This window comes from Telopea speciosissima, chromosome 9 (assembly GCF_018873765.1).
Source record: "Telopea speciosissima isolate NSW1024214 ecotype Mountain lineage chromosome 9, Tspe_v1, whole genome shotgun sequence".
Taxonomy (NCBI): domain Eukaryota; kingdom Viridiplantae; phylum Streptophyta; class Magnoliopsida; order Proteales; family Proteaceae; genus Telopea; species Telopea speciosissima.
The window spans coordinates 42137898-42150808 of NC_057924.1; the positions used below are offsets into that span (position 1 = coordinate 42137898).

The window sequence follows — 12911 nt, forward strand, 5'->3', positions numbered from 1 at the left end:
GTCAACACCCTCTTTCTGAGTGTATCCCTTTGCCACCAGTCTTGCCTTGAAATGTTCCACCTTTCCATCCACACCTCTTTTCCTCTTGTAGATCCATTTACAGCTAATGGGTTTTACCCCTTCTGGCAGATCCTCAAGAGTCCAAACATGGTTAGAATACATGGAATCTATTTCACTACACATAGCTTCCTATCATTTCACCGAGTCAACATCCTTAAGAGCCTCAACATAAGTATTAGGATCTGTGTCTGAACAATCAGACACCATGTGGAATTCTTCCACCTTTTGATCCTCCTCAATGAGAAGGTTCAAACGAGTTGGTGGTCTGATAGACCTCCCACTCCTCCTAGGCTCTTGAGGCTGTTGCTCAACTGTGGGTATGTCAATTGAAATTTTTGTCAGTGTAGAGGGTACTTGGTCATCAGTTATTTCTTGAATGACCAATGGATCTGATCTTGGTGAGATCATGTCATCCTTAAGAAACGTCGCATGCTTACTAACTATGACTTTCTGATTAACAGGGTCATAGAAGTAGTAGCGTATTGTTGTCTTACGGTATCCCAAGAAATAGCATCTATCTGTTCGAGATTCTAACTTATCTGTCTGTTGTTTCCTTACATGTGTTATGCAACCCCACACCTTAAGATGTTGAAGACTAGGCTTACGCCGATACCAACACTCAAAAGGTGTTTTGGTCACAGACTTTGTTGGTACCCTGTTCAGTATATAGATGGCAGTTTCCAGTGCGAAACCCCAAAAACTAAATGGCAATTCCGAATAACTCAACATGGACTGAACCATGTCCAACAAGGTTCAGTTCCTCCTTTCTGAAACTCCGTTCTGTTGACGTGTTCCTAGGACAGTCAATTGAGCTATAATCCCAGCTTCTTTTAGATAGTCCCTGAACTCATCTGATAAATACTCTCCTCCTCGATCAGATCAGAGGCACTTGATGTAATTTCCCAACTTTTTTTCAACCTCCGCTCAGAATTCCTTGAATTTGTCAAAGGTTTTCGACTTGCGGTGCATCAAGTATGTATAACCATAGCAAGAGTAGTCATCAGTGAAGGTTACGAAGTATTCGTAACCATACCTCGCCTGAACATTAATGGGTCCACATACATCAGAGTGTATCAATTCTAACACTGCTTCGGCTCTTCTTCCCTTGTTAGAGAAGAGTTTCTTGATCATCTTTCCTTGTAAACATGACTCACAGGTTGGATAAGGTTCTACCTTTAATGATTCCAAAGGCCCATCCTTTACCAACCTATTTATCCTTTCTACTCCAATATGACCTAACCTAAAGTGCCAAAGATATGTTGAATTATATTGGGCTGATTTTCTTTTCAAAGAATTATTGAAGATCTCATTTACCTCTAGTACTGGTTTTAAGAGATATAATCCGTTATCCAGTAGGCCAAAAGCAATAAAAGAATTATTCAACCAAATAGTTAACTTATTATCAAAGAGGAAAGTATAACCATCCTTAACAAGCCTACTAACAGAAACAATGTTCCTCCTAAAATGAAGAACATAAAAATAATCTCTCAAAATTAAAGTACTACTACTGAAATATAAAGTAAAATCTCCAACGGCCTTTGCAACGGCCTCAGCACCCGTACCCATTCTCAAACGAACTTCATCCTTACTCAATCTTCTTGTCAGCTTGAACCCCTGCAACAAGTTGCAAATATGGGCGGTAGACCCCGAGTCAACCAACCATGTGTTAGTAGGTTCCTCTGACAAATTAGACTCATAAAGGACCAAGGTTACAGAAATACTTTCTTCCTATTTCTCCTGCTTATTTTTTTGAGCAGCCAGGAAAGCATGACATTCCTTCTTCCAATGTTCGTCCTTCTTACAATAAAAACAAGTCCCCTTGCCCTTGTTTTTTCTAAATTCCCTTGTTGCCAACCTTAGGGTTTTTGCCCTTGTCAGCCTTCTTCTTCTTCTTCTTGCCCTTAGGCTTGGAGGAAGAAGACTTGTCCTCTGTAGTTAAGACCTCCACTTTTAACTTCTTGGATGCAGCTTCCACTTCTTGCAACATGTTGCCCAGCTCAGGGAGTTCCACGGAGAGTTTATTCATGTTATAATTAACAATAAACGATCTGTAGGTCTCCTGAGGTAATGAGTAAAAAAATGACATCCGTCTTATAATTCAACTTGAAGGATGTCCCAAGGTTCTCCAGTTCTAGGAAGAAGTTCCTCATTTTCATGACATGGTAAATAACCGAAGTACCTTTAGCCATCTTCGTGCTATGGCGGAGTGTCACTAGTTGATGATGGGCATGCCTTTCTTCTCTCCCATACATCTCCTTCAACTCCTGTGGATTCTTCGTCAGGATATGATACAGATTGATGGACAGTTGATGGACGCTGTTTGCTTTTTACTTTTGTTTTTGTGTGAGACTTTAATCGTGTGGTGTGGATTGTAAGTAACTTTATTGGCTATTGTGCCTAGCATTGTAATAATTTCCAGACTTCTGATGTTGTTAAGTCCGAAGATTCGTGTTTGTGTGCCTATATATACTTCATATTGTAAGCTTTGAAGGCAAGATATGGTTACAGACTAGCCTAGTAATATAATCTGAGTGCAATGCTGCTTTGTTTGAAATCACTTACTACGCTGCTTTGTTTACTTTGTTTGAAATCACTTACTCTACACTGCTTTGTTTGCTTTATTTGAAATCACTTACTGATATCAGAGCCATGACGTTCTAGTTTCCCCATCACCCTCTAGGTGAAGGCTCTGCCTACGTTGGTTTGATTTAAATGAGGTTTAACTATTTCTTCCCCTCCTTAGTATGCTCTGGGGTTGCCGCTTAGACGGATCTTCTCCATCAGAACAAGCAGGTTTTACTTTCTGGTTAATGTGTTGGACCACACTAATTTATAGTCCTTGAGCATTGAGCGGGATCTTGGCAAGTGGCCGGTTTAATCCCTGTAGGCTCGGAATACCTTTGGTGTGTTCTCCTACTTTTTCCTAGAACCCGCAGTTCTATATGACTATAACCACTATAACCTCTTTTACTTCTTTCTGAGTGGTCATCCTTCTCCTGGTAGGTGATTTTTCCATTACATTATGCAACCAGCTCGTTCTTCCTCAACCCGTCTTTCCTCCGCCAGCTCCTCTTCTGTTCTGTTTCCCCAATCGCATGATTCTAAAGTTGATTACCTTTATGAACTCAATTATACCCCTTTTGATCAACAGGTCCATCCCACCAATTTTCCCATCCTAAATCCTTATGATGTCTTTCCAAAGAATCCCTCCACTCTCTCTAAAACCATCCGGACTCTTCTTGCTCTTAAGAAGTCTCCTGGACTTAAAGAGTATGTGCAGGCCTCCCCTTTCTCCCAGAATCAGGTCACGGCCTCTGGTGCTGAACAATACTTTCCCATTGAGATTCTTCCAGATCTGATTTGGCAATGGCATACCTTAGGATATTCCCATCTTCATCTTGGTGCGGTCAAGATGACCCTCACTTTGCATGGTCGTAAGGGTCTCCCAGTCATAATGAGGATGGATTTACTGGACACCTGTTTCAAAGTATATAATCATGCAGTCCTCACCAATGTCCAGTCCACCATGAATAATGGCACAGTCTTCTATACCTTGTACCCCAACTACAACATTTCTCTACTGGATCCAAATCTCCCTACTGCTTGGCAGTTTCTGGTCCAAATTATAGGTGCTCCTTAGGTAGAATCTACGATAGTTGCCACACTGCACTATCAAATTTGTTACAGATTGCAGAATCATGCTTTTGATCTGAATACTGGCCACACATCAAATGATTCAGCTCTCTTCCTTCACATTGGTTCAGATCAAACACCCAAAATCACTCATGTGCCACGACAACTTAGTCGTGCTGATCTTTTCAAGCTGGTCCCAGGCTCTTGGGTCACAGCCTATGAGTCTACCCATGAAGAGCAGCCTACTCCTCCTTTGGTAGCTACTGATCCTACATACAAAAGACTTGAAGGAGGCAAGACCGAAATCAGATTCCCTAAGCCCGTTAACATGGGTCCAGTCGTTCCTTTTTTCCCTAATCACCTTGAGACACGACTGAACATCCCCATTGCTTCATTTGATGCCCACGGAAACCCAATGTATCGATTTCAAAGTTCCACAGGCCATAAATTCTTTGATGTATGTGATTGCTCTGACTGTACTCACTCTGACACTGATGAGATACCTTCAAAGCCCAGAAGAAAGTAGAGGAAGCAGCAGAAGGATCCCCTTTGGATTCGTTATAAACAGGGATGTCCAAATGTTAGTCCTCTTGGAGATGACTCAGGCAAGTACCAGTTTATCGTTGAGTATGGAAGCAGGAAGCCATGTTCTTAGGTTGTTGCCCTTTGGCTCCTAAACCATCTCCTCCTCCCACACCGTGTTGTATGTTAAGTGGAAGTAGTGGTGGCGATGGTTCCAATTCCATAAGCAGAAACTTTCCAGGTGCAGTCGATTATGAAGAACATGACCGACGACAACACAAATGGAAAGTCACTCCATCAAATACAGTGCAACCAGATGGCTAGCTACCAACCAATACAACGGTTGAAGCCCAGTTAAATTGGCAAGCTAAAAATGCTATGGTACAAAATCAATAGCTGCAAAAAATTGTCTCCTATTAGGAACACACTGATGAGCACATTTATGTGTGAAATCTTAGGGCATAAAGCATACATTTTATCACATTGGACAGAGTTACTCGGTGCTTTCTTGTGCTTTTCAGGTTGTAGGTGATTTCTTGTGAAAATGGAGGAGATGATGCGAAGGAAATGTTTTTAAGCTATTTAAAGGTGTTAATGGCTTGGATGTGTAGCCCATCGAGTCAGCTTCATAACGGTTCAAACGGCACATGATTCCGAGTTGAAACGAAGAAGTTACGGATGTTTCCGTAACGAAGCACGAAAATGGTCTATAGGGGTTTATTTATAATTATTGACAGTCGGCTGGGGATAAAGTGAAACGAAAGTTCAGATTACAGGGGCCTTAACGCAATTATTAGAAGTTATATTTCTTGTACCCGAAAGATTCCATTTGGAGGGCTCTGGACAGTCCAACTTCAACTTGAGATATCTTGGGCTCCCGAACTCCAAATTGGACGAAATTTGGGTCTATTTTGGGTGATTCTTCGCAAGGAACACAATGGTGAGGCCTATATAAGCACCCCATGCTCCACGTTTCCTGAAGGACAGAATGGGTATTTTATTTATTCTTGAAGGAATCCTAGTCATCACCCTTACTCTCTCTCTCCTCCAACTTCTCAAGGGCACTTCTGAAATTCTACTTGGGATAGATTTATTTTGAAAGATATTCTCTCACCTATGGAAAGTTGAAAAATCAAAGATGTTTTGATTTTATTGCTTGGAGAAGATATCTACAAAGAAAAGGAAGCACTTGTTAGAATTGGAAGTTTACTTTTCTAGAAATAGAAGGTCTATGTAAACAATCTTCTCTTCTTCTTCTTTCTATTTTTTTCTTTTTTCTTAGGATTCAAGGCATTGTAAAAGAGGAAGGAGAAGAGAATATTCTTTTTTCTTAGGGAATATTTCTCCTACACTTCCCTCTTCTCTCTTCTCTTCTCTTCCCCCTATAAATACCCCTTGCCCTTTGGGTTGTAAGAAGTTAGTAGTTTTAGTTCAGTTTTTAGTTAGTTTCTAGTTCAATTTTAATTCAGTTTTTTAGTGTAATTTTTATTTCATTCACTTAGTGAAATTTTCTCTTCTTTTCCTATTTTTGGCTTAAGTTCTTAGTTTTGATTTCAAGTTCTTAGTTTTGATTTCATAAGTCTAGTTTAATGGTTGTAATAGTTTTAGTTTAAAGCTTCCGAGTCTAAGTTCCTATGTTGATGACAAGACATGGAGATTTAGAAGATGAAGCCATGGTGAGTTTATTCAAGTATTCAAGCACATCAAGGTATCTCATTCTCTAAACCCTTAATCTCATTCTCCCTTTCCTCTATCTCTCTCTATCTTCTTCTTCTTCTCCCTCTATTTCTTTTATTTTTTTTATATGGTTGTGGTATGTGGATGCACTTTTATTCCCTTATTTCTTTTTATGTGATTATGAAGTGTGGCTGCGTTTTTATTATTCCTTTCAATTCGCTTTAGTTTGATAGGTTAGATGCTCATGCGTTAGGACGCCAATTTAATCCCTTAATTTTGTTAGATGCTTATGAGTTAGGATGCATTAATTTTCATTAGTTTAATTAGTTTAATTTAACATTTTAATTTGGTCCACTTTGCATTACTTTTAAGTTAATTAAATAGAGTGGCGTATATCTCCTCGTGTTCGACCCGTAGCTACGATTGACACGTACGCTTGCGGTATTATTTTAACTCAAACACACAGTACCCTTGCTTTGCAAAAGCAAGATCTGGATGTCTGGTATCTCAAAGAAAGAATTGAGACCTTACACAAAGAGCTTATGCACATAGCTACTACTGTGAAAGACGTTGCCTATGCGTCTTCTCTAATCTCTGTCCGAGAAAGAGAAAAGCAAAGACTTGAAGAACAACTCAGCTGGGTCCAAGCACCACTGCAGCCCTCTCCTTCCCTTACCAAGTTTTATCCAGATTTCCCCCCTTTCCTTGAGTATGATGTGCCTCTCTCACCCCATAGCTTTCCCACAGATATGTTTAAAGAATTGCAAGAACTGAGACAGAATCAAAGAAGGCTTGGACAACGAAAGTCATCAAAGCCATCTTCCAGTTCTCCATCATCAAAATCCCAACCTTTTCCTCAGACTCACCATTCCAGCAGCATGGACACCCAGCCTTATCAGTCTCACCACTCTCGTTCCAATCAGTCCTACTCTCAACCCACCTTTCAACCAATTCACCCATATCCTCCAAGACCACCTAGCTTTGTCCCATATGTTCCCCCAACAAAGCCTTTATCTACCCAGCCTGCTTGTTCACGATTGCTCTCGGCTACAAACCCAAATTCTCTGAGCAGTTTTCTTAAACAACTCTATCTGGACTCCAGGAACCCTGTCAAGGCATCAAAAGAAACTCACTTTGCAGCTTCTGATTCATATATTGAATCTGACAATGACTTCCCCCAAGTCGAAGCTTCTCCTTTAGTCTTTGCTGCCACTCCCCCTCCAAACTAGCAAGACCACCCAAATACTACTGGCGTCATTGAAGTTCTTTCTGAAGAAGAAGACCATATTGGTGAAAATACTTCGCCAATGCAGGCTCCCTTACCAGATTTTCAGCCCTTCCAAAACCAGGACCCTAAATAACTATTCACATTAGATGGCATTCCATTCTATAAATGGCCAAACAAGATCTCAGAATTCCATGCCTAGTTAGCTGCAGAATTACTCCAAGAAGGCATGACTCCAAGAGCAGCCATTACCAAATTCCTAGCAAGAACTCATGGTACCCTCAGAGAATGGTATATATCATTGGATCCATATAGACAGATGCAGTGGGTACAACTCGGTATTGATGAATTTGTTCTCCAGCTATACAATGAGTTCATTGGCGCTCTTGAGAACAACCGGGTAAAAGCTCGTGAAGAATATTTTCAGATGAAGTGTTGCTCTTTCCAGTAGTCTGACTTGGAAAAACATTTTATAAGAATGATGGATAGGTTTTATATTCCTGGCGGAATGGATGATGTGATTATGAAACAAGTCTTCCTTAACTCGTTCCCAGAACCATTGGGTAACAAGGCTGTCAAACACTTGCACACTCAAGGCCTCCAGCTCCAACAGGTGACTCTTGGCCGCCTGTATCAAGAAATTCAGACTGCTCTCCAAAGATTGTGCAACCAGCAGCAATTTTTCAAGACATGGGAGAAAACCACAGAAAAGCTGAAGGATACTTGTGATACCTCCTATCTCAAGATCAAATGCAAGGATCAATCTTGCCATTGTCCAACCAAAAAGAAATCCCATTTCACCTGCCTTCCCAAGCACAAGTTTCATCCACATAAGCATAAGCATTTGGGTTCTTCCAGACGTCAAGGCAAAGGCAAGCACTACCGCTATTTCAAAAGAAAGAAATTCTGTGGTAAAACATCTGATAGATGCTTCTCTTGTGGCAAGAAAGGTCATTTTGCAAAAAGTTGCCCAGACAAGCAGAAGAAAGCCAAGCTCATTCATATGCTAACTCAGTTTGATGCTGCAGATGATAAAGATGCTGATATAGAGTCTTTGTACTCTATCGATGATGAATTTTCTTCAGATCTTCTCTTTGCTCTGGAATATTGCAACTCAGATTCCGAATCTGGCCTTGACACCATATCCAGCATGTCCGACGGATTTGATCCCGTCTACCCTCTTTCTCAGACCCCTTTGCCCCTATGCCCATCTACCCAAAAAATTACCCTTCCATTGGCCCCTTTGTATATCTTCCCGTCTGCATGGGATCACCCTGTCAAAGTTATTGGTTATTTTGACACAGGTGCTACCATGACTATTCTAGCCCCTCATGTTCTACCCCCTTGCTGTTGGAGATCTCACAAGCAATATTTTACTGCGGCAGATGGAAAAACCTTTTTTGTAGATTTAATCTCCAAAGAACCCATCAAGTTTAAAATATTACCCACTTTAATAGTCAGCCATAGAGTTTTAGGTTCCTCCCTCCCAGGTCGTGATGCCCTCAGTGGATTCGATCTCCTCACCAAGTTTCGTAATCTCCAATGGAGTTCCCAAGGTCTTACCTACAAGAAACAGTTTCTTCCATGGACCACAACCCCCAGCCTTTTTTCTCTCACCCCTTTGGCAAATATCAAGCAGCTATTGATTTCTAAATGTTGTGCTGATTCTCACACTGAGTTCCTTGCTAAGTGTGATCATCCCCTATGGCAAAATTCTCAATTTTTTATCAGGCTCCCATTCAAGAAAAATGAAGATGTCAATGCTACTAAAGCCAGCCATTCTGGAATGAATCCACATCATCTAGCTCTTGCTCAAGAGGAAGTTACCCTCTTACAAACCCAAGGATTGATTGAACCCACATCATCCCCATGGGCATGTGAAGCATTTTATGTTAATAAAAGAGCAGAGCAGACTCGTGGTAAACTACGGCTTGTGATCAATTATCAGCCCCTTAATGCTTTTCTGGCAGATGATAAGTTTCCATTACCAACTCGTCCAGCTTTGATGTTACAGCTCTCAACAGCCACTATTTTCAGTAAATTTGATCTTAAAGCAAGATTTTGGTAGCTTGGTATTCATCCTGATGACAGACCAAGACAGGATTCTGCATCCCTGGTTTTCACTTCCATTGGAATGTCATGCCATTTGGTCTCACAGTGGCCCCTTCTTTATTCCAGAAAGCTATGATGAAGATCTATTCTCCCATCCAGCAACAGGCTCTCATTTATATTGATGATATCTTATTATTCTCCAAGACAGCCGATGAACATCACAAGCTTCTCTCCCAGTTTTATGATCTCACAGTCCAACATGGAATTATGCTCTTCCCCAAGAAGATGGAAATTGGCACCAATACTATTGACTTCCTTGGTGTCACTATCCATAAGGGAAAGTACCAACTTCAGCCTCACATTGGCAAATCACTCCTTCAATTCACAGATGGCCCTCTTACTACATCTCAACTTCAACAGTTCTTAGGAATTGTGAATTACATAGCTGAATTCATTCCACAACAGACATCATATACAGGACCTCTGTACAAACTCCTCAAGAAGAATCCTCCTCCTTGGTCCAATGTGCATACCAAAGCTGTTCAGACTCTTAAAAGGCTTACAGACCATCTTTCATCTCTTCATATCCCCACCAATGGTCTACGTATCCTTCAGACTGATGCAAGTGATACACAATGGGCAGCAGTACTTCTCGAGGAGATTGATGGCAAAAGACAAGTCTGTGGTTATAAAAGTGCCCAATTCAAGCCCTCCGAAAAACATTACCATTCCACTTTCAAGGAAATATTGGTAGTTCGGCGTGGCATTGAAAAATTCCAATTCTATCTCATTGGTCATACTTTTCAAGTGGAAATGGATATGTCATCTTTCCAGTGAATGTTACAATTTAGGAAGAAGGTTCTCCCAGAACCACAACTCCTCCGTTGGGCTCGATGGTTTTCTCAATGGTCCTTCTAGGTCAAACATATCAAAGGCAGAGAAAATGTGTTGGCAGACTTCCTATCCAGAACCAGAACGAAAACACCTATCCACTCTTCTATACCCATTCTGTGCATGCCTCTCTGGCCCACAGACCCTAGCCCATCTCAGCCACCCCAAGACCCAGGTCCTTCCCAGCTTCCTCTACCCGACCTTACCTCCCTCCTCCCTACTCTTCCCCCTAAAATCTACTCAGATATCTTAGGAAGAGCCATGGTCAATTACAGCACCCAAACCTATCAGAACATGTTAGCTGTACTTATTTCTAGAAAAGGACTTCTCTATGATTGGCAAGCCTGTCACCCTGACTACCCTTACCTTACCCTTTTTACCATGACCTACTTCTACAATTTTAATACTGAATACGTAGCATTTTTCTGTTACCTTCTTGTTGTCCATAAAATTGCTATGTGTTTTTTCACCCATGCCCTTCTCCATTACCTCAGACAAACCACCACCACATATCGGTTACCTTCTAGATCTCAACCACCGGTTCATTCGTCCTGCAGTTCCTTCTCATTTTTCCAGATTCCTCCAACTCTTTACCCCAATCCCCCACTGGATCAGTCTTCTATCAGACCTACCCAGAGATCAATTCTATGTCACCATTCTCTTTCACCGCCCCGTTGATCACATTCACCCTACTCTGGTTGAACCCCCAATCCTGAACCACCATCTTTTTACTTATGACCCCACCTTCTCCATCATAAGTACTATCACTACCAATCTTTTTTATCATAGAGATGATGATGCCGAATCTCGAGAAAGATGGATACCATTCATGAGAACCATGTACCAAGAAAATCATGTGGACCTTGCCACTATACCAGATGTTCTCATCAACACCACTTATACTGCTTAGGACGTAAATCACTCTGTCCTGCGATACCCCGTGATACATCGCATCATGATGGCAAATGCTGAGCACGAGGTGGACCAATATCTTCTCTTTACTCCTATGGATTCTTCGTCAAGATATGATACAGATTGATGGACAGTTGATGGATGTTGTTTGCTTTTTACTTTTGCTTTTGTGTGAGACTTTAATCATGTGGTGTGGATTGTAAGTAACTTTATTGGCTATTGTGCCTAGCGTTGTAATAATTTCCGGACTTCTGATGTTGTTAAGTCCGAAGATTCGTGTTTGTGTGCCTATATATACTTCATATTGTAAGCTTTAAAGGCAAGATCTGGTTACAAACTAGCCTAGTACTATAATCTGAGTGCAATGCTGCTTTGTTTGAAATCACTTACTACGCTGCTTTGTTTGCTTTGTTTGAAATCACTTACTGGTATGTCCTTGGTCAAGTACAGATCCTTGACCGAATCAGCGATGGTCTTCTCCAGAGAACTCAACACGAGGAGTTTTGCCTTAGAGTTTTTCTGTTGAAATAACTCATAGGACGGCTTAGAATCTGAGTTCTCCTCATTAGGTAATTCAGGCTCTTCTTCATCCAGGATAGACATTAGACTTTCTGCAGACAGGAGTAACTTGATGTTCCTCCTCCAGTCAACATAGTTAGGGCCGGTCAAAATATGGTCTTTGATAAGGGCGGCATAGTTCATTTGAGTTGACATTTTTAAAATCTATATGATGTACAAAATAATAATTAGCATGATCTATAACCATTGAAATAACTGGGGTAAGAACAATCAATGGTCAATCACACCCCAAGCTTCCCTCTAACTTATAGGGCATGAATTGGAAACCACCAACCCTCATGCTCCTGACTTAGCCTATCGGAGTTCATCATTCGCATCTTGGTTGGGTGGACTATTCTGTCCGTCACTTAGACTTTCAATATGATTTGGCCACCTGAGTGTCATGCCCATTCCTATCGGCTGACACACACTCAAGTCAAGTGTTTACCCTTAATTTTGGCGGGAACTATGGTGTTTGTGGGTTAATGCCTATTATCACAGTACATATGCCACTGACCACATTCTCTACCTATCACATGTGAGATGAGTGCAGACAATTTCACCAATTCACCTAAATATTATCCTATCGGCATCTACAAAGGTGGATCAATGAAATTTCTTCACTCACCAACTAAGGGAGGCCATGAGAATCCCACCAACCAGGGTTTCCCATACCACACTTGTATTGAAAATGAGGGAAAATGGGAACGCATATCAACCACAAACATACATCCAATGTAAAAACACAATAGCACATCCATCTAGGGAAAACTATAAACATATAAACACCAATGGTTATGGGATAGTATCTCTAATCAACATGAGTTCATAACCAAGACAAACTCACTTTGATTAAAAGATGGATGGGAGCAATCATAGCCTCATATGTCACTCCCACTCATGGCAATTATAGTGTGATAATACATATACAACTATCTATTACAGAAAAATTCCAAAACTGTAATAAATTTGGACACTCCAAGTGAGCAAGTCCATCCTTCAATCTTCTCTCCAACAAACCGACAAGATCCTTGATCCACGATTCACAATCCACGATCTATGATCCATGATCCATGATCCATGATCCACAATGGTCTCCAAGTGGTTACAATGAATAAATTTAAACTAATTCCCAAAAAAATATTACAATTCTTTTCAAATAATTAAAATTACATAACAGGAAACCAGTCCACCAAAATTGGACTGCCTGGAGGATAAAAAGGAAATTACATATAAAATCACATCCATGCCATGCCTAGCACACACATACATCTAATGCATATAATTTTTAAATCCCATAACCATGGTCATCATTACATATATGATGCTCAAAAATTAATATTCCAATATTTTATGTGAAAATTGCCCAATGAACTGTACC

The 12911-nt window shown here is 40.7% G+C and overlaps 1 protein-coding gene across 1 annotated transcript; it reads left to right on the forward strand.

The window, feature by feature from the left end:
• The first annotated feature begins 7625 nt into the window (after window positions 1-7625).
• On the forward strand, window positions 7626-9185 carry LOC122638919. Its single transcript, XM_043831768.1, has one exon. The coding sequence runs from the start codon at window positions 7626-7628 to the stop codon at window positions 9183-9185; it is 1560 nt and encodes a 519-aa protein (XP_043687703.1).
• Window positions 9186-12911: the final 3726 nt, after the last annotated feature.

What these genes read in the sequence shown, in the direction of transcription:
- LOC122638919 (XM_043831768.1), top strand. Translation starts at nt 7,626, where the DNA reads ATGGATGATGTGATTATGAAACAAGTCTTCCTTAACTCGTTCCCAGAA.